This window comes from Taudactylus pleione, unplaced genomic scaffold (genome assembly GCF_031769625.1).
Source record: "Taudactylus pleione unplaced genomic scaffold, aTauple2 ptg000147l, whole genome shotgun sequence".
Taxonomy (NCBI): Eukaryota; Metazoa; Chordata; class Amphibia; order Anura; family Myobatrachidae; genus Taudactylus; species Taudactylus pleione.
The window spans coordinates 3316200-3338810 of NW_028284549.1; the positions used below are offsets into that span (position 1 = coordinate 3316200).

A 22611-nucleotide genomic window follows, 5' to 3' on the forward strand; every position below is an offset into this window, starting at 1 on the left:
CCTGTGGATACCCTATGGACCCTGATGTAGAAAATAGGAGATATGGTAAGAACTTACCTTTGTTATCTCTATTTCTATGAAGTCCATAGGGTTCCACAGGACTCCCGCCCTGTCGCACCTGTGCTGCAGATGGGCTTTACTCTAGTCACCGTTTTTTCCGTCTCCCTCTGGTGAGAATGTGATTCTTGTGTGTTTCTCTTTCATCCACTAGGGGACACTGGAGGTGCTTACGCTGGGGTATAGAGGCGTGGATAACTGGAGCCGGCACTTTAGTTAATTTAGAAGTGTGAAGCTCCTCCCCCTCTATGCCCCATCAGCCCTCAGTTTATAAAATGTTCCTACTAGGAGCTGGTCACAATTTGCTGTGCTCCAGCAACACATATATTTTATTTATTTAGGTTTTCTTTATTTTTACATCTTTTGACACTTTTAGGTACCCTTCGCCACCTCTCTAAAGGTGGGGTACGGGTACCTGGTGCCCTGTCCTTATAGGAGGCAGGAAGGAGTGCACAGCGCTTATACTAAAAGCACTGACAGCTCCTTACCGCCACAGCACATTCTCAACAAGGAAGAGAGAAGTGCTGAAAACACTGCAGAGAGACTCCATCGGGGACCACGCGGTGGGTAAACACCTGCGCATCCCCCGGCTCCCAGCCCCACCGCTGCCCAGCGTTATTACAAATCTTTGTGTGCTGGGCAGCTAATGCAGACGGCTCCCTGCTCTGCTGACTAGGTGCGCTCTCCCTCCTCCCGCTGTTAAGGCACTGAAAGCCGCTCTTACAGGGGCGCAGGGATGCTAAGCAGAGTCTCCTTATCCCCGCTCTTACACTGCACGCGGGGCTGCTAATGCAGAGGCTCCTTATCCCCGCTCTTACACTGCACGCGGGGCTACTAAATGTTCAGATCACGTCGGGGTCACGCGGGGCTGCTAATGCAGAGGCTCCTTATCTCCGCGCTATTACAGGAGGCATGGGGCTGCTGACTGAGCGCTACAGGGCGGCACCCAGCTCTCCCTCTCCCCGCTGATTAAGTGGCCTGGGGCAGCTAATTAAGTGCGCTACCGCGCGGCTGCACCTGCTTTCTCTATCCCCGCTGTACACACGCGCGGGGGGGAGGTTACTGGACAGACATCTTGTATAGCCCTTTAGGGCATAAAGAAGGGGCGGAGCTTAAAGGCAGCGCGGGACTCTTTTCTCTACGCGACAGCGGCTGTATACAGCAGGGCTGCCGTTCTCTCATGCACAGCAGCTCATACTGCATCTCCATTACAAGAAGATTGCAGTGTAAGAGACACAGAAGGCTGGACTCCTCTGCTGCAGGACAAGTACATCTCCTGATTACATCCTGGTAAAGAGGCTGTAAGTAACTGGGGTGTAAGTGCAGGGGAGTCTGATCTGTGGGAGGGGGGTTTCTCCTCCTCTGTGTCCCACAGCCTTCTTGTTTATCTTGTCTGTCTTTTCTGTTTTATGCTGTTTTTCTGGGTGACTGTGTACCATGTCCAACAGAACCAAGGCTTCTCAAAAGCTGTTTGTCTGTTCTAAGTGTAACAACAAACAGACCAAGCCACATGCCACGGGGTCCAAGCCTACGGCCACACCACCCTGAACACGCCCGATCTCGGAAGCTAAGCAGGGTCAGGCCTGGTCAGTACTTGGATGGGAGACCGCCTGGGAATACCAGGTGCTCTACGTTATGTGATGCTAACAACTGACCCACAGATGGCGATTACTAACTCTCCTACACCGCCATGGGCCACTGACGTGGTAGGAGTTATGTCAGTCTTAGCAAAGTTGGCTGAGGCGCGCAGGTCTTAACCTCCCTGGATAGCTGGTAGCTGGGTTAACCAAATCTCCAGACACCCTGGGTCAGGTAAGGTGTGCAGCAGTGCCTGCACCCTTCACTTCCTACCAAAAAAATCCAAAAAACATTCATTTCATTCCTTTCGAGCGCCTCATTCCTTTCGTGGTAGAGCCAGAAAGTTCCCACGTAACCAGAGGCGGCAGAGGTAAACCTCGTCCTCACACGGTTGCACTTAGACACAAAAGCGTACTCTAACGCATGTTCTCTAGTCAGAAGAGTCAGTCGAAGAATTCCTCGATGCGCGGTACTTATAAGACAGCATCTGTTGAGCAATGCAGCCGGATAAGTGGTTCCAAATTTCACGTAGGTTTCCGTCTAGCTTCCCTTTTCCATCATCCATGATGGAGAAGTGGGAAACACCTACGAATTCTACAGGAGGTTCCAGGTCTCTAGTGGTATCATCTGTGCTAGTTCCGGTTCCGGAGCATTAGCGAGGTATGGGGTTTTTACTCAAACCTGTTTGTAGTGCTCAAACCGGATGGTTCCGTCAGACCCATACTAGGCCTTAAGTCTTTAAACCTGTATCTGAAGATGTATCGTCCAAACTCATGTCAGTCATGATCGCTCTCCTTCGGGCATCAGGAGTGAACATCGTGAGCTTGAAACCAGGGGAGTTCCTATTATCCCTGGATATCAAGGATGCTTATCTCCTTGTTCCCATTTGGGAACCACACCAGGCTTTTCTGCATTTTGCCATATTAAGATCATGGCCGTTCGAGTTATCCTCGGCTCCCCGCATATTCCCTTATTTGGACGATCTGTTGCTCAAGGCTCCATCGTTATCTCTTCTATTAGATATGCCTTACTGACCTATCACACTCTAACCCAACACGGTTGGATAATCAACTTCAAGAAGTCAAATCTCAATCCGTACCAGAAACTTCTATTTCTGGGCATGATATTGGATACGGAATCACAGAGGATTTTTCTTCCAGCAGACAAGGCCAGGGATATCCTGTTGTTAGTTCAGCTGGTCCTCAGAACAAGGAAGGTGTCAATGCTTCTTTGTCTGCGTCTCTTAGGAAGGATGGTAGCTGCCTTTGAGGCACTGAAGTTCGGCCGGTCCCACTCCAGGGTTTTGCAGTTCAGGGTCTCATCTGCTTCTACATCGACAGATCCGTCTGAGCCGGTTACCACAGTGGCCCTTCTCTGGTGGACGCAACCCACCAAATTTTTTAACGGGCCCGGAAATTTCGGAGTGGGAGACTGGATCATTGTAACACGGATGCCTGCCTCCGAGGATGGCAAGCAGTAGTCCTCAATTTCCACTTTCAGGGTAGATGGTCTCCTCTAGAACAGACGTGGCCCATAAATGTGTTGGAACTCAGAGCGATTTACAATGTTCTGATAGAGACAATAGAGTTTCTACAGGCTTGTCCGGTAAGAGTTGAGGCTGACGGGGGCGTGGCCACGGCAGCAATAGTGTAGGACACAGGGACTCTGAGCTCTCCGGCTGATAATCCTGCTTACCCCTCCTGAGACCCCTATATCAACGTTACTACCCTGCTGTCTCTCACATACCTTGCCAGGAACCTGCTGACTTGGTTGGAGCTGTGTGGAGTGAGGAGAGTGGCTCTTGAGGGCCTCCATTGCATTCCCTGGGCCTGCCTGTTTACAGATCCTGTGATTCCAGAGCTGCACCCAGGCCTCTCCTCTCCTGTTGGCTTCTGTATTACGCAGCCTGTCTGTGCCTGACAAGGGGGCTTTGCTGGGAGCTTCTGGTCTGCTTCTCCTGCCTGGCTTGTGTTTAGAGTCAGGGTCGGGGAGGTTATCTCTGAGTCTGATACTGCCGGAGTTCTGCCAGACATCACTATTTCTCCCTGCTCTGTGTGAAGAACTGTCAGCTCTGCAACTGTGGGACTCAGCAACATTCTCTTCCTGTGAGTGATTTCTAAGTTTGGAGGGATCTCTGCCTGTTGCTGCTGCTGTGTCACTACCTGTGCATTTATATATTATAACTTGTCTCCTACATTATTCTCCTACATTATATTAATACTATGGGAAAAACACGTCATGCTGCTGCTGCTGCAAAACTGGAACGCTCTGCCCGTTCCTCCACTCCTGTGCCCCCAGTGTGTTGTGATCCCCAGGGTACATCCAAGTCTGTGACCCCACCTCCCCCTGCTGCATCTGGGTCAGATTCATCACCAGAAGTTACGCTGCAACTAGTGCTGGATGCAGTTACCTCCTGCGAGACTAAATTGGCAAATAAGATTGAGAAAGTTCAATCCGATATATCTTCTCTTCATCAAGGTCTCCAGCAGGTCCGTGAAAGAGTCGGGGAGGCAGAAACACGTCTATCTAATCTGGAAGATTCCCAGACCCCACTACAGGCTCAAGTGGCCTCCCTGACATCCCAAATGTCCGCAATGCAGCATATAATTTCTGATAAGGAGGGCAGACTGCGCCGCAACAACGTGCGGTTCGTTGGTCTCCCGGAAAGAGAGGAGGGGTCTACACCTGAAACATTCCTTGAGAAGTGGTTGGGGGATACATATGGCAGAGACTCATTTACTAACCAATTTGCTGTGGAGAGAGCGCATCGGATCCCTACTCGTCCCCTGCCGCCTGGCGCTCCACCGCGCACATTTATAGCCAAATTTCTTCATTACCAGGAACGTGATACTGTGCTTCGATTGGCTCGAGTTAAAGGGCCACTGGAACGCAACGGTGTAAAAATTTCTGTGTTTCCTGATTTCGCAATGGATGTCCAAAAAGACAGAGCTAAATTCCTTACAATAAAGCGTCGTCTCCGGGATTTAAATCTTCAGTACGCTATGATTTTTCCATCTAAGTTGCGAGTGGTAGCGGATGGAGTCAACATTTTTCTCTACACCACGGGAGGCTGCGGCGTGGCTGGACCGGAGATCTCCTGGGAACAGGCAAATGGCACCGGAATGACTGTACAGATTGCATTTGCTGATTATATTTGTTTATGGCCAGAAATTGCTAGTGTCATTACGACATTAAATAGGCCTTTTTCTGATATTCCAATATTTATATTTCTATAATAGTATTTATGTTGTGATATTGGTTGGATATTGTTCTATGTCCCGCTCCCCTTACTGGGTATATTTCTTTTTTTTCTGGTAGGGTTTTTCTTTTTCTTTTTTATTCGTTGTTTATGTTGATATTTCGGTCAAAATATGGCCAGAGAGTTCCGTTGCATTGGTGGTTATTTTTATCCCAGTGCCTTTTATTGAGTAGTTGTATCCTGTGGGTTTTAGTTTAGTTTAGTTTTGGGTTTAAGTATGCCTAAGTTCGGGTGGGTATACAGGGTGGGGGGTGGCTTTGGATGTGTTGTCCAGTTTTTTTCTTACAAATGTTTTTCTTTATTTTTTCTTTACCACACTATTTTCAAGGTAGCTTCAATTATGCTTTATAGTTCAATGTATTACAATGGTGAAACTTTTAACATGGAATGTCCGGGGGGTTAATGATCGTTTAAAGCACTCTTTGGTCTTTAAAATGATTAAGCAATATGGCCCTGATATTTCTTGTCTAATGGAGACGCATTTGGTCGGGAGTAAGGTACTAGCTCTAAAAAGACCATGGGTGGGATGGGCTTATCACTCCTCACATACTTCATCGTCCAGGGGTGTCTCCATTCTTATTAATAAATCTGTCCCTTTTTCTTTTACTGCGGTCCAAACTGACCCCTATGGCAGATATGTGTTTCTGGATTGTGTACTGTATTCTAAGCAAATTTTATTGTTAGCAGTGTACATCCCCCCCCCCTCCTTTTTCATATGACGTTTTAAAAAAAGCTGCTGAATTTGTGGACCGTTCTCCAGATACGCCAGTGCTCTGTTTGGGAGACTTCAATAATATAATGGACCAGTCTATGGATAAGTGGCGTGAGTCTTCAAGTTCTCTTTCTAAAGGTGGTGAGGGCTTTGCTAAGTTTGTAACTGATTTGGGATGGGTTGATTCTCCTGTTTTTCCTCCACGCATCACTCTTTCTCTAGATTGGATTTGGCCCTGGTGTCCCCATCAGTTGTACCTAATATAACTAACATTGAATATAAAGCCAGAGGAATCTCAGATCACTCCCCACTTCTGGTAGAATTGAATATGTGTAGTCCTAGAGGTATCCGTTTATGGAAACTACACCCCTCTTGGCTTCTTCAAATGGGTGCAGGTTCAGAGCTGGAAGTTATGTGGGATGGCTATTTTACTGACAATGTGGGATCTGCCTCTGTAGCTAATGTTTGGGACGCCTTCAAGGCCTATTTACGTGGGTCTCTGATCAAAAGGGTAGCAGAATTAAAAACATTTTACATGGGAAAAGAACGTGTTTTGGAGATGGCCTGTAGAAATCTTGAGTTGGATTACTTGGGGGACAGGTTGGAATCTTCACGTTTAAAATGGTTGACTGCACAGACAGAGTGGACTGATCATTTGACAGATAGAATGAACCGTAGACTTTTATTCCGTTCTCATTTATATTATATGCAGGCTGACAGAACTGGTAGTTTTCTGGCACACTTGGTTCATGCTGATCGTCCTTCTGCTGTTGTCTCGGAACTAATTGGGCCTGAGGGTTCTATGGTCACATCTACACAAGATATTGCAGAGGTTTTTAGTTTATTTTATAAAAACTTATATCAACACAGTTGACTGAGGACGTGAATGCTTTGTCATTATATGTTGCTTCTGCTAGGCTTCCAAAATTGTCATCCGAGGCTCGGGAGTATTTAGATGCCCCGTTGACCCTGGAGGAGGTAGATGCTGTGATTAGTTCCTTTCCCGGTAACAAGGCCCCCGGATCTGATGGGATTCCCATAGAGATATATAAAAAACATGCTCGTATCTTTGTTCCAAGACTTTTAGATCTGTTTAATGGGCTCTATTAAGAGAATTTGTTCTCTCCATCTATGTCTGAAGCCATAATTGTTATGCTCCCTAAACCCAGGAAGGACCCTAGATACCCCAATTCCTATAGGCCAATTTCTCTAATTCCCACAGATGCCAAAATTTTGGCTAAGATCCTTTCAATTCGGCTAAACACTGTTATTACTTCGGTTATTCACCCAGACCAATCAGTATTTATGCCAGGCAAGTCGACGTCGGAGAACATTAGAAGGCTGCACACTCACTTACAGGCCTCCCATGGCGAGGAATCGTAATCTGTTATTGTGTCATTAGATGCTGCAAAAGCATTTGACTCTGTGGAGTGGCCCTTTCTGTGGGAGGTCATGTTATGTTTTGGGTTTGGGCCGGTGTTCTTGAAATGGGTAAAACTTATGTATGCGAACCCTACTGCCAGGGTGTCAGTGAATGGGTTTATCTCCCCCTCCTTCCCCCTGTCTCGGGGCACAAGACAGCGTTGCCCCTTGTCCCCAACCCTGTTTGCATTGGCTATTGAGCCGTTAGCCTGTATTATACGTTCTCACCCTGATATTATAGGTCTACAATTGGGTAATAGAATGGACAAAGTTTCCTTATATGCAGATGATTTATTACTTTTTTTGTCTGACTATGTAACAGCTATGCCTGTGGTTCTTCAAGTCATAGAACAATTTGGAATTTTTTCTGGTCTTAAGATAAACTGGGACAAATCATCTATCCTTCCTCTTAGGGGGTTGTATCCGACTGTTCCCATTATCACTCTCCCTCTCTGTTGGGTAAATAAATTTAAATATTTAGGTATCTGGATAACTAATTCCCCAAAGGACTATATAGTATTGAATGTTGAGCCCGTTTGTCTACTTAAAGGGCAAACTTCAGTCCTGGCGCCGGCTCCCTCTTACCGTTACTGGTTGAATTAACTTAATGAAGATGGTGGTGCAGCCAAAATTTGTGTACATTTTGCAGCATTCTCCTGTTTTTATTACAGATACATTGTTTAGGCGTTTGAATAGTCTTCTTTCTTCATTGGTCTGGGTGAATCGTCGACCACATATTCAATTGGCAGCTCTGACCCGATCTAGGTCTGGGGGAGGTTTGGCTCTTCCAAATTTAAAATTTTATTATTATGCGGCGCAGATGGCACATATACGGTTATGGCTTCAAGATGACTCCCCTAATGCCCTGCATGTTTTGTTGGTTTCTCAGATTTTCCCTAACTTTACACCATTACAGGCCTTGCTTGCGGGTAGAATTATACAGAAAGGCCCTCCCCTGTTGATGCAAGCTATTAAGATATGGAAATTGGTATCTAGTATTCTACAGTTTACGGGATTAAATCCAGACACTTCTCTATATAGTTATCGTATATTACCTGAACTGGCCTCTTTACAGCTTGAGGTGACATGGGGTTCTAACGGTGTAACTACATTGGGTCATTTATATGACACTTCAATTCTTAAATCTTTTGCGCAACTCCAAGAAGCTCATCATCTCCCTCAATCATATTTCTATAGATATTTACAATTACGGCATGCTCTCTCGGCTCAATTTTCAGATGGCCCTCCTCTAATTCAAATATCCCCATTGAAGTCATTCCTTTTATCTTTAGGTCCCCGGAAGACGCTTTCTTACTTATACTATATATTGTCTTCTTATCATAAGGATAGTTTACCACATCTTAGATCAAAGTGGGAGAGAGATATTGGCCTTATAAGTGATACGGAATGGGATAATGCTCTAGAAGCTCCTCGTATTTCTACGACTTCTATAAGATTTCAACAGATTCAACTGTTTATTCTACACCGTACCTATTTAACTCCTGTTCGTTTGCTGAGATTTGGGGGGAGAGCATCTGACATATGCCCTAAGTGTAAAATCAGTAGCGGTACTTTCTGGCACCTTCTATGGGATTGTCCGGTGGTTAGCATTTTTTGGAATAAGGTTCTGAGAGTTTTGTCCAATACAGGTATTGCTCCCACTTTAGCTACGCCATTGACGTGCTGTTTAGGCTCTATGGACGATGATGTAGTGGACAGATATCTTAAGCAATACATTGTCAATATGTGTACACTAGCTAAGGTATGTGTGGCTCGGTCGTGGATGGCTCCTACAGGACAAGATTATAATGCTTGGCTGTCCTTGGTCCGTACCACTGTTGAACATGAAAAACATGTGTTTATTTGTCGCAAAGCTGAGAAGTATGAACGTATCTGGAGCAGTTGGCTTAAATCCTGTTATGCCCGTGCACTGCCTAATGATTGACCGGTATATTATTGTTAGGATAATGAGGTAGATTATTATTTTGTTGGAGGTAATGTGCTGTGTGATAAGTTGAGAGCAGAATTTATTGGGATCTAGTTGATTTTGCCAATTTTTCAGGTGTTATTTTTGACAATATTCCAATATTTGTATAGTGTGGTAATTTTTTTTTATTAATATATATATTTTATGTGTATATATATTTATATATATTTTTTTTTCTCTATGTTTATTGTTTTGGTATACAGATTAATATTAGATTTTTTATAAGCAATGGATCTGGGATGCAGTTTGTAGATCTAGGTTTTATATTCCAGATACTGTTGATTATGTATTTGTGTGTATATGTATATATATATATATATATATATATATGTGTGTGTGTGTATGTATGTGTGTATGTGCGTATATATATGTATATATTATTATTATTATTATTATTTTTTTAATATGTTTTTTTATTATTTATTTTGTCTGGTTATTTGTTAATGTATATCTATAAACCAATAAAAATGTACTCAATTTAAAAAAAAAAAGAGTTGAGGCCAACAACGCGACGGCCGTCGCTTACATCAACCGCCTAGGGGGAACTCAGAGTCGCATGGCTATGCGAGAAGTAACTCAGATCCTCCGGTGGGCCGAGAACCAGTCAGTAATCCTGTCGGCGTTATTCATTCCGGGTGTGAACAACTGGGAAGCAGATTACCTAAATCGACAGGATGTTCATCCCGGGGAATGGATGCTTCATCTATCGCGCTGATACATCGATGGGGAGGTCCTCAGGTGGACCTCATGGCGTCACGACTGAATTGTCAGCTCCCGGTATATGTGTCCAAAACTCGAGATCCGCAAGCGGAAGCAGTAGACGCTCTGTCAAGTCCGTGGATCTACGACTTTGTTTACCTTTTTCTTTCTATTCCGCTTCTTCCTCGTCTTCTACAAAGGATAAACAAGAGACAGCCTCTGTAATTCTCGTGGCTCCGATCTGGCTTCGGAGGTTGGTTGTCGGACCTTCGGTTCCTATTGTCGAATGATCCGTGGCCCCTTCCTCTGCGCCCGGATCTTCTACAGCAGGGCCCTTTTCATACACCCCAACTTAGCACAACTGCGTTTCGTGGGGTGGCTGTTAAAACTGATATCCTAAGATGCAGAGGCATCCCAGACGCGGTTATTCCTACCATGATACGCGCCAGAAAGCCAGTTTCGGCTGTGCATTATCATCGCTTCTGGCGTGCTTATATTTCAAATGGTGTTCCAGTCGGTGTCTTCCGTCTATGACTTTTCGTTTGTCTCAGTTCTGCTTTCCTTCGTCTGGGAACCTTAAGGGTGCAGGTTGGTGCCCTTTTACATTTTCTTTCAAGGGAAATTGGCCCTCAATCCTGAGGTGCAGACGTTTCTTCTAGGGGTCTTGCATGTGCAGCCCCTTTTTGTACCTCCAATAGCTCCCTGGGATCTAAATTTGGTGCTTCTGTTTCTTTAGTCGCCCATGTTTGAACCTTTGGAGGAAGTTGATCTTAAGCACCAGTCTTGAAAGAATGTCCTCCTCCTGACTTGCGCTTTGGCTCGTAAATTTTCAGATTTGGGTGCTCTGTCTTATAGCCACCTAGGGCGGAACTCCAGACGGTACCTTCCTTCCTTCCTTCCCAGGGTTGTCGGCTTTTCATTTCGATCAGCCTCTTGTGGTACAGTCGTCGGTGAAGGACTCTGGTGGTTCTTCTACCTTGGATATGGTTAGGGCTTTCCACATCTATGTTACCAGGACAGCGTCCCTTCATAGTCTGAGTCGCTTTTTTGTCCTCTATGTTGTTGTTCGGAGTGGTTGGCCAGCGTCTAAGCAGAGTTTGGCATGTTGCATTTGGCTGACTATTCATCAGCCTTATGTTAGTGCTGACAGTGGGCAACCTTCGTCCATTTTGGCTCATTCCTCACGTTCTGTGGGTGAGTCATGGGCGGCCGGTAGAGGAGCCTCCACGTCACAATTGTGCCGTGCGGCCATTTGGTCTTCAGTTCTCACGTTCATCAAGTTTTACAAATTTGGTACGTTTGCTGCTTCGGCATACCGTTTTGGCCGTCTAGTTCTGCAGGCGCCGCAGAGCGCTCCCGCCCATTGGGAAAACTTTGGGACGTCCCCAGCGTAAGCACCTCCAGTGTTCCCTAGTGGATGAAAGAGAAAATGGGATTTTGGTACCTACCGGTAAATCCTTTTCTGTTTCCACAGGGGACACTGGACGCCCACCTCTGCGCTCTTTGCCTGCCTGTTCAGCTTGTTCCGTATGTTGTATGATTCAGTTGTGTGTTCTTCTCTCCTTTTTATTACTCAGCTTGTTCTCCATCTCCTCTCGGTCTTTAATTTTCTAAACTGAGGGCTGATGGGGCATAGAGGGGGAGGAACTTCACACTTCTAAATTAATTAAAGTGCCGGCTCCAGTTATTCACGCCTCTATACCCCAGCGTAAGCACCTCCAGTGTCCCCTGTGGAATCAGAGAAAAGGATTTACTGGTAGGTACCAAAATCCCATTTTCCAGATCTTTCTTCTCTCTCTTCCTTCTCCTTCCTTCTCCTATGGCTTGGTACGTAACTGAGATGCCTTGGCTCGGGGGCGGGGTATAGGAGGGGGACCATAGTGCATCCTGGGAGGCTAAAAACTTAACTCTATGGTGCCCGATGCCTGACGTCATCACCTATACCCAAGGTATCCTGTGGAACCCTATGGACTTCGTAGAAATAGAGATAACAAAGGTAAGTTCTTACCATATCTCATATTTTTTTTATTAATGATACATACGTAATTAACACTAAGGGCATATATTTATCAGACTTTAGACCCGATAATAATAATTTCTTCTCACCACTTATGACGGCAATAAGACATTTAGGATGTATAAAAAAAACACAGACAGGGGCTGGAACTCTGGAAGGATCCCGTCCCTGCAATGTGTTAGCAGTGAAGTGATCGCTAACGCAGTACACAATGGAAACACATCGGGCTATATTCAGAGGTGGGCACTAATGCAGCCATGACCGCGTCTTCTACAGCACATTTATGCTATTACTACAGCCAATGGGGTTTGTACAGTGGTGCTAATTAATCGATGTGTGTACAAAGACGCACCATCGGTCATTGCACCAGCTCTATGGAGGCGCAGACTGTCCGTTTGAACACGGCCATCGAAATCAGTGCAACTGTGGAGAAAGAAGCAGTCGCTGAATGCGACATGCCCGCTTCTGGCTGGCTTCCTCCCATTACCACCCACTGAAATTGTCCCTCTATGCGCCCACATTCGTTCTGGCGGTAACCATCAGTAGGCGTGCACAGTGCGACTCGGACGCACGCCCGGACTGATAACATCAGTCACTTGCATCCGATATCACCACTGCGTCTATCTCTGAATCAGGCCCATTATATTAATGCCTGGATGGGGGCATACATCAGCAATTGATTGCAGCAATCGTGCAATCAAATGTGTATAAAAATCTTTCCCTTTTTCAATCGATTGCAGATTGCCACAATCAATCTCTGATGTATGGGGGCCTTTAGGCAGACAATAGACACTGAAGTGATGAGGAGCATCTGGAATGCAAAGCGAACGAGACGCAAATATATATATTTTTAATTTTATTTAAAAAAAAATAAATGTGCAGGACCCCCCTTCCCCAACTGAGTATAAATCGCTTTATTTCTGTAAAACGCGTGAGCTCTGCGGTGTAAAGTCACTTTTAATACACTATTTCAGCAATGCTAATATTCAGGCAGTTGCCAGATGTTGGAAGTACTGCGCATGCGTCCGAATCGCCGAGAGATGCAGAACGAATTTAAATGAGCCGTGGATTTCACTGGCATAAAGATGCAGAAGCGGCTGCGAGAAAGAGGCGCTGCATCTTCATCCACCTCTGAATCTGAAATAGACGCGCTTTTCACATTCGCAACCAGAGGCAGTCATCATCATCAGTGCGCAAGTTACATCAGTGCTATAGCACCTGCAAGTAAGACCCTGCGTTTGTGACTTTTCGTCTGCCATTTTAGTTGCAATTCGCAACTACAAGCCCATATCATACCCTTACTCTATACTCTATGGGGGCTGATTCAGGTTGGAACAGAATTGCAAAGCTGCACGCAGGAGGTGTATGACACCCCCCTGCTGCATTTGCGATCCCAGCACTGCGACAGAGGTCACAGGCTGGGATCACCATCGCGACCGTCAGCCAGCTGAATAAGCCTCATAGACACTGAAGTGTCTATGAGGCTTACTCAGACTGGTCTGTATGCGTGGCAATGGGTACTGCGTCTGTCGACGCAGTCCCTGGCCTTGCCACTCCCGGAAAACGGGGTGGACATGCCCCCGTTTCCAGGAACGCTGCTCGTCCCTGCACTGCCCCTTAAATGCCTCTGCCTGTCAATCAGGAAGAGGAATCGAAGGGCTGCATGCGATTACGCAAGACCCATTCTGCACGCGCAGATTCACGATAATGGTGAATCTGCGTTCAGCATTGCACGCTATAGCCCTGACTGCACGCACAGTCCAGCCCTGGTCCTGGACCCTTAGCCGTACGCAGTCACAGGTCTGGTGTATGAATTAAAAAAGTGAAAGAGAAAAGACACGCATGTGCTCTCAATTTGTTTTTCGATTTTTGTCTCTCATTGTTTGTCTTTTACTTACTGTTGTGAGTACAGTATGTGACAGAGACGTGTAACGCACCTGGTGCCGTATGTATTTCAGCATCCCGCTGTCCTTCTTCCCCTCCAGGTTGGCTTCTGTCACTCTCTTCTTCAGGGATGGGGTGCGCAGGCATGATTTGTCTGAGCACTGTGGGAACAAAACACAGGAATACTTGTCTGTGATACTCAGTGATCTGATCTGTACATATATATCAGTACATGGCCATAACAGACCAAGCTGCATCTGCAGAAAGATACTGGTAGAAGGTAAGGCCTGCCCCACTCCTCTAAACAGAAGTGATCTAGTCTAATTTTTGGCCACTGTGAGTTGTCGGGGTATCCAGAATCCCCTTGGGGAAAACTACTGTATATAACAAAGGAATTGACTCTTGGGTGCAGGCTGCCTAGATGCATCTATATTGTATGCTCATGACTAGAACAAAAATGTTAACAAAAAGTTGGAACACCAGAATAGTCACTATATAACAGGGCTCGACAAATCCAGGTCGCGACTAAGATTTTACTCCTGGTGATCGAGTTTTCCAAACCCTCCCGCAGGAAAGCTCCATTTGCCGGACGCCCGCTGAAATTTTACCAGCCGGCGCTCGACTCCCTGCAGGGGCAGCCGGAGTTCACAACTGAGCTTCGGCGTCCGGCTCCCGCCACGGGCACTATGGGAGAGACGTCATGACATCTCTCCAATAGTTCCGAAGAGCGGCGGATGGCAGCGGACGCAGGATCGGGGCTTAGGTAAGTATTCTGGGGTTTTTTGGTGCGCACGGCACTATTACGGGGGGCTTACTACTGGGGGCATTATTACAGGGGGTTTACTACAAGGGGCACTATTAAAGGGGACTTACTACTGGGGCACTATTAAAGGGGACTTACTACTGGGGGCACTATTACAGGGGGCTTACTACTGGGGGCACTATTACAGGGGGCTTACTACTGGGGGCACTATTACAGGGGGCTTACTACTAGGGGCACTATTAAAGGGGACTTACTACTGGGGGCACTATTAAAAGGGACTTACTACTGGGGGCACTATTACAGGAGGCTTACTACTGGGGGCACTATTACAGGCGGCTTACTACTGGGGGCACTATTACAGGGGGCTTACTACTAGGTTGAGGGGCACTGAAAAAGCATGTGTGGTGGTCTATATAAGCTTTCATATATTTTGGTAATGGACAATGGTCTGGCTGCTAAACTTTTAAGATGGCTCCTAGATTTTACAAAAATTTGTCGAGCCCTGCTTTATAATATAGTTAGGAAATACTAATCATAACAACTTAATAATAATCATATGTCAGCTAATAATAATAATATACACAAATAAATACCACATTTACATTTTAATTAGTTTCCTTCAAACGACATGCATAATCCTTATTTACACTACTAGAAGTCTTTACGAGTGCCGTATGTCTCCTTCCTATAGATTAGAACACGCATTGGTAGGAAACATGCCCAGCATGATACAGAAGTTCTTCATGTACTATTAAATCAGAAACTTTTATTCTGCAGAATGTGAGCCAAGATATTAAAATGATTGGGAGCGCTCACCATACCTCCACCCATAGGCAATGCATAGACTGGGTTATTCACCGTTATTGGCTCCATGGCTGACAGGCCCATTACAGATGTTTTATGTTGTAAGTTCCCAAAGGTCACTTAGGGATTCATTATCACTTAATTTTCACAAAAGCAGGTGAAAATGCACATTTTCACCTGCAGTTGTGAAAATTAAGTTATCGGGCCATTCATCAAAAAGGTAAAGCTTCACAGATATCTCCTACTTACCTTAATTTTGCAGAATGGCCCTCTGTCCCCATACACTAGTATGGGGAGAGTATTCATCAAGCTCTGAAAATATAATATTTTCGGAGCTTGACTGCGGGAGTATTCGACATCTTCAGATGGCGAATGTACCTAGTCCAGCATCGCAACCCGCTCCTTCCCTATGGGAAGAAGGTCCGGGTTGCGAAGAGAGATCCTTTCAGATCCCTCCAGCCCTGTCCAGCTCCTGCTGCCGGACATCGGGGCTCTTGTGCGCATACGTGACCTGTAGGTCACGCATGCACACTCCTGTCACTGCTCTGATAGGAGCAGTGAAAGGATTCACTGCTCCGAAAAGGAGCATCAGCTGTCACCGCATCGGAGCAATGATGAATTTCTCCTGCAGCCACAGCGAGTTAGGATGTTAATTATTTATTAATTAATATGATAATTAACATGATGAATAGGCCCCTTAATTGTTATTGACAACATTAAAACAATATGTTTGCGAGCATGAAGCACGCACAAAATATTTAGTGACAAGTACATGGAAAATTTAATGAAGCCACACATGGAATATATATTGTAATGTAAATTGAACTTTTAACGAAGCCACACATGGAATATTTAATGAAGCCACACATGGAATAATCACTGTAGTGTACATGGAATATTTACTGTAGTGTACATGGAATATTTAATGAAGCCACACATGGAATATTTAAGGAAGCCACACATGGAATATTTACTTTAGTGTACATGCAATATTTAGTGAAGCACACATGGAATATTTACTTTAGTGTACATGCAATATTTAGTGGACACATGAAATATTTAAAGAAGCACACATGGAATATTTAGTGAAGGACACATGAAATATTTAAAGAAGCACACATGTAATAATTAGTGAAGGACACATGAAATACTTAAAGGAGCACACATGGAATATTTAGTGAAGCACAGATGGAATATTAAGTGATGGGTCCATGAATATTTAGTAAAGCACCCATGGAATATTTAATGAAGCACACATGAAATATTTAACAAAGCCACACATGTAATATTTAATGAAGCACACATGGAATATTTAACAAAGCCACACAAGGAATATTTAAAGAAGCCACGCATGGAATATTTACTGTTGTGTACATTGAATATTTAACGAAGCAACACATGGAATATTTAAAGAAGCCACAAATGGAATATTTACTGTAGTGTACATGGAATATTTAATGAAGCACACATGTAATATTTTACGAAGCCAAACATGGAATATTTAATGCAGCCACGCCACACATGGAATATTTACTGTAGTGTACATGGAATATTTAATGAAGCACACATGGAATATTTTACGAAGCCACAGATGGAATATTTAATGAAGCCACACATGGAATATTGAAAGAAGGCACACATGGAATATTTACTCTAGTATACATAGAATATTTACTGAAGCCACACATGGAATATTTAAAGTAGCCACACATGGAATATTTAAAGTAGCCACACATGGAATATTTAATGTAGTGTACTTGGAATATTTAATCAAGCACACATGGCATATTTAGTGATGAGTACATGGAATATTTAGTGAAGCCACACCTGGAATATTTAAAGAATGCACACATGGAATATTCAATGAACACATGGAATATGTAATAAAGGCAAACATCGAATATTTACTGTAGAGTACATGGAATATTTAATGAAACACACATGGAATAGTTAAGCCACACATGGAATATTTAATGCAGCCACACAAGGAATATTCAGTGAAGCACAACTGGAATATTTAAAGAAGAAACACATGGAATATTTACTGCAGTGTACATTAAATATTTAAAGAAGCCACACATGAAATATTTACTGTAGTGTACATGGAATATTTAATGAAGCACACATGGAATATTTAATGAAGCCACAAATGGAATATTTACTGTAGCGTACATGGATTATTTAATGAAGCACACATGGACTATTTTACGAAGCCACACATGGAATATTTAATGAAGGCACACATGGAATATTTAATGAAGCACACGTGGAATATTTTACGAAGCCACACATGGAATATTTACTGTAGTATACATGGAATATTTAATGAAGCCACACATGGAATATTTAATGTAGTGTACATGGAATATTTAATGAAGCACACATGGCATATTTAGTGATGAGTTCATAGAATATTTAGTGAAGCCACACCTGGAATATTTACAGAAGGCACACATGGAATATTCAATGAACACATGGAATATATAATAAAGCCACACATCAAATATTTACTGTAGAGTACATGGAATATTTAATGAAACACACATGGAATATTTAATGCAGCCACACATGGAATATTTAGTGAAGCGCAACTGGAATATTTCAAGAAGCCACCCATGGAATATTTACTGCAGTGTACATGGAATATTTAATGAAGCCACACATGGAATATTTAAAGAAGCCACCTATGGAATATTTGCTGTAGTGTACATGGAATATTTAATGAAGCCACACATGAAATATTTAAAGAAGCCACACGTCGAATATTTACTGTAGAGTACATGGAATATTTAATGAAACACACATGGAATATTTAATGCAGCCACACATGGAATATTTAGTGAAGCACAACTGGAATATTTCAAGAAGCCACACATGAAATATTTACTGCAGTGTACATGGAATATTTAATGAAGCCACACATGGAATATTTCAAGAAGCCACACATGGAATATTTACTGTAGTGTACATGGAATATTTAATGAAGCCACACATGGAATATTGACTGTAGTGTACAGTAAATATTTAAAGAAGCATGTATGGAACATTTACTGAAGCACACAAGGAATATTTAACAAAGCCACACATGGAATATTCAATGAAAACATGGAATATTTAATGAAGCCATACATGGAATATTTATTGTTGTGTACAAGGAATATTTAATGAAGCACACATGGAATATTTAACAAAGCCACACATGGAATATTTAGGGAAGCACACCTGGAAATATTAATTAAACCACACGTGGAATATTTATTGTAATGTACATGGAATATTTAATGAAGCACACATGGAATATTTAGTGAAGCACACACAAAATATTTAGTGACAAGTACATGGAAAATTTAATGAAGCCACACATGGAATATATATTGTAATGTAAATGGGATTTTTAAGGAAGCCACACATGGAATATTTAGTGAAGCACACATGGAATATTTAATGAAGCCACACATGGAATATTTAGTGAAGCACACATGGAATATTTACTGTAGTGTGCATGGAATATTTAATGAAGCACACATGGAATATTTAAAGAAGCTACACATGGAATATTTCCTATAGTGTACATGGAATATTTAATGAAGCACACATGGAATATTTACTGCAGTGTATATGGAATATTTAATGAAGCACACATGGAATATTTAATGAGGTATACTTGCAATATTTAGTGTAGCATACAGTACATGAGATAAACAAACCTCTTTCACTTTTTTGCCTCTAATCCCGGAGCCACAACCCAGATGATCCTCTTTGAGTGAGTCCACGGTATCTCCGTAGAGCAGCTTGATGGCTCTGACCAGCCGAGCACATGAGCGACTGTGGTGCAGGTAGCAGTGTGGGTGGCAGTAATCCACGTGGGTACAAATGAAGCTTTGTTGGTTGCATAAAAGGATCATAACCTGATAATTTTAAGTAATAAGTAAATGTAAAAATATGCAGAACTGTACAATGTACTCATACTAAATTAGTTCATTTTAGAGCATCTGCTGTACACTGAGTTTGTAGTGTGACTTGGTGTAATGGCTCCCAGTTACTAATGACCTGTCACAATATACTGCAGTACAAAGTCAGGCATTGTACACTTTGCCTCTTCCTTTCCTCTCTATTCAGGCATCTATTTGCTTTGTTCTCCATCTTGCCTTTCTAGCCTGTGATCTGTGATCTCCTCTTGGGTGTCATAGATATACTGTAAATGCATTCTGTACTGAGGATGCTTAATGAAGCTGACAGCCAATGAAGTGCGTCAGTCACTTTTCCTCTTGTGGAAGAAAAATTTGAAATCCAAAGTTTAGAATTGTAACTCATTATGGTGCAAAATGTTTTTTTTTTTGTTTTTTTTGTTTTAAAATAAAATACCACAAAACATCTCTCTTCATTATGAGTATTTTTGAAACCCAATGACGAAAAGCTAGTGGGGTGGACGTAGTGCCAATGTCAGACATAAGCGGCCAATTATTTTCAGTCTGCGCATGCGTCCAAGTTGCACTGCGTCTGTGTCCCGATGGTTACCGCTGAGAGACGCAGAACGAATTTGGACGCAGAGAGGCAATTTCAGTGGGTGGTAACGGGGGTGGCTAGCCAAACGTGGGCTCGTGGAGGGCGTGTCGTGGTCACTGACCGCAGCTTTCTCCGCAGTTGCACTGATATTGGGGGCCATGCAGGCAGAGAAATAAGGATTTGGAAAAACTGCGAGTTTACGTCGAGTTTCAAGTCGCTGTATGTAATAGAATAAAGCTCGACACAAAGGGCCTGATTCAAAGCAGAATGTAGCTCCAAAGGCGGACGGATCGCACAATTTCTTAAGCTTACCGAGCATCTCTGTGTACTGTATGTGCGGGAGATTCGGAGTTGGAAATATCTCTGCCATTTCTTGCTGTACGGGAAATGGGTGGTAACCAGGCGTTTGCATGGAAGAGAGCAGTCACTTGGGTGTGACGCAGCCGTGTTGCCACAGTTACTCAGCATTCTGAGTGATGTGTATGGAGTGTGTATGCCGTATCTCCTGCACCCAGCATAGAGTAAGTGTGAATGCCGATGACAGTGATAATGATTAGGGTTAGAGGTCGGTGAAACTAACTGCCGGAATCGTAGCGAGAACAGCCGGAAGTCACCATCAGCTGATCGCCAGAAACGCCATACAAGGTAAGTCACCGCTAGACCACTAGGAATGTTTTCTCAAAATTTTAATCATGTTGATATTTCAGCAGTGTTGATATAAGGCATGCCGACATGGTCAATGTAGACATTACAACCATGTCGACATTCTCATGTTTCCAGCGAGTCTGCCCTTTCAAACTCACCACCAATCGCTGGAATAGACTGGTGAGCTTGTTAGCTAACCTCAAACTCGCTGGATATCAAATCTGGCGACTTTTAGCCCAAACCCGACAGCGAGTTCCCGTGATTTTTGGAGAGTCATAATTCTCCAAATCTCAAAACCTATTAGATTCTGCCTAGGAGAGATGGGTACTAAAGAGGTGGACAGTGAGCTAGAACTGCAAGAGTTATAATATCAAACCCTGTGATGGGTCCATACCAGTATTCGTGCACATTCATTTATATGAAACAGACTTTTCTCAGATCTGAGCTTTATACATTTCACACACTACTTACGTGCAACCAAGACATGTTACGGTGGTAGCTCTCTTCAGTGTTGCCTCCATCTGGCTCAATACTGGGCTCACTAGTGCTCCAGGGGCTCCCTTCTTCTCAGAAACAAACATTACAACAAGCCGTAAGGTTACACAACCAGAACTTTCATGGCAGCAGAATGTTACCCAGCAAGCCCAGCCATGCACAGATGGTTTTCACGACAGAGCAATGCAACACATCAACCCATCTCCCACCCATTCTGATTGCTAGCCGGGTTGGCAAATGACAAGCACATCTATTGGCACACGTCCCCTTTTTTTTTTTTTAAGGGGATGGGACAAGAAAAAAATGGAGAACGAATTCCCTGCATCTCAGAGATGCTGTAAACCGGTCAGATCTGCCTAGAACATTGGGGCCAAGAGTCTATGCTGCAGTATTGTGTCTCCACTGGATTAAGCTGGTCCTACGGCTTGTGTTACATGGGAGTACCTATATATAAACACCTTGCTTATATTGGTTTACAGGGAAAATATATTATATTACGGAAATATCCAGTGTGTCAACCACTCCACTATAGTTCCCTATGCCTCATTCTCAACATAAAAATAAAAAATCCGCGATCCGCGACCTTTTTTGCCTCAGGATCATCTCCTTACTTGAAACTACTTCACCCACTCATCAAATACTTGTCCAACCATCGGCTAGGGTAGGCACTGATAGGTCACCGAGGGGGAGAATGATCTAGAGAGGACAAGTGGAGGCGTTCCTGATAACAACCAATCCGATACTAGCTATCATATATCTAATCATTTCTACTAAATGAGACCTAGGATCTGATTGGTTGCTCTGGGAAACACCTCCACTCGTCCTCTTTAGAAAGCTCTCTCTCCCTTTCTCCTTTTTAGGTCTTTATAAAAATGTCTCCTGTCTACCATACCTCCCCTTAAAATCCTCTTCTCTGAGTTACCTATGTCAGTAACAGTGTCCCTGCTCTGGGACAGCTGGATGTCCTCGTTTTCGGACCCTGAGTCCTGGCGTGTTAGTTTGGTGCTCTTTAGGCTGCCGGCCCGGCGAATGCTGGACAGAGAGCCCCCTTTCTTCACCCGGAAACTGCGGGTTCCTTTAATCTGGAGCAAACGGGAGCCTCCTATCCTGATCTTCCTGCTGGGAACTGCATTGAAAGAACACAAGAGGAAATTTTCCCTCTTCTCTGATTTTTTTTTTATATACATCTTATTAGTTTTCTATAAGTGGTACACATCTATTTATCTGTGTAATATGATTAGCTTTGCAATAAGCACACATAAATATATATGATTTTTTTTATTTCAGCCAGTACTTTGCATGGTGCAACAAAACATTTGAACAAATGCCAATAATCTAAAATAATTGGATCCATATTCTGAAAAGTCGAAATAGATTTAAAAGGGGGATACATACGACTTGTCGACAATCAAAATGTCAATAAAAAGATGCCGACATGACTCTGCCGACACAGTTGTAATGTTATTTAAAGCATTTTAACCGTGACAGCACTATAACTTTACACATGGTGGTAAAACATCATTAAAAATTATAATGCCGACATGGTTCAAATACTTTAAATCACATTACACCCGCATCTGCACTGTTCCATCGACATAATGGTGTTGACATTTTGAGTGTCGACAGTAACTACTTCCTGTTAAAAGGTACTATTTTGGGAACCCCAAACAGTCAGCAAAATTATTCAGCAGGGTATGGGACAGGCCCTAATGTCATTTTTGGAGTAAAAGTAAAATTGTGGCTTTTAGAAAGTGATCTCTGTGTATGTAGAGTTGTGGGCTTC

General features: G+C 43.5%; 1 protein-coding gene and 1 pseudogene across 17 annotated transcripts in view; one reads left to right on the forward strand and one right to left on the reverse strand.

The window, feature by feature from the left end:
- The window catches only part of UNC80 (unc-80 subunit of NALCN channel complex), a 240601-nt gene that overhangs the window by 114950 nt on the left and 103040 nt on the right, over nucleotides 1-22611 (reverse strand). For 16 of the 17 annotated variants that reach the window (XM_088474107.1, XM_088474108.1, XM_088474104.1 and 13 more), the window contains 4 exons: nucleotides 21751-21954; nucleotides 20805-20896; nucleotides 18890-19090; nucleotides 13669-13776 (listed from right to left, as the gene is read on the reverse strand). In XM_088474107.1, coding sequence (XP_088330233.1) covers nucleotides 13669-13776; nucleotides 18890-19090; nucleotides 20805-20896; nucleotides 21751-21954 — 605 coding nt within the window. The remainder of the gene's footprint in view (nucleotides 1-13668; nucleotides 13777-18889; nucleotides 19091-20804; nucleotides 20897-21750; nucleotides 21955-22611) is intronic. The other variant, XM_088474111.1, reaches the window with a different exon arrangement.
- LOC148522319 (5S ribosomal RNA) lies at nucleotides 1584-1692 on the forward strand (annotated as a pseudogene).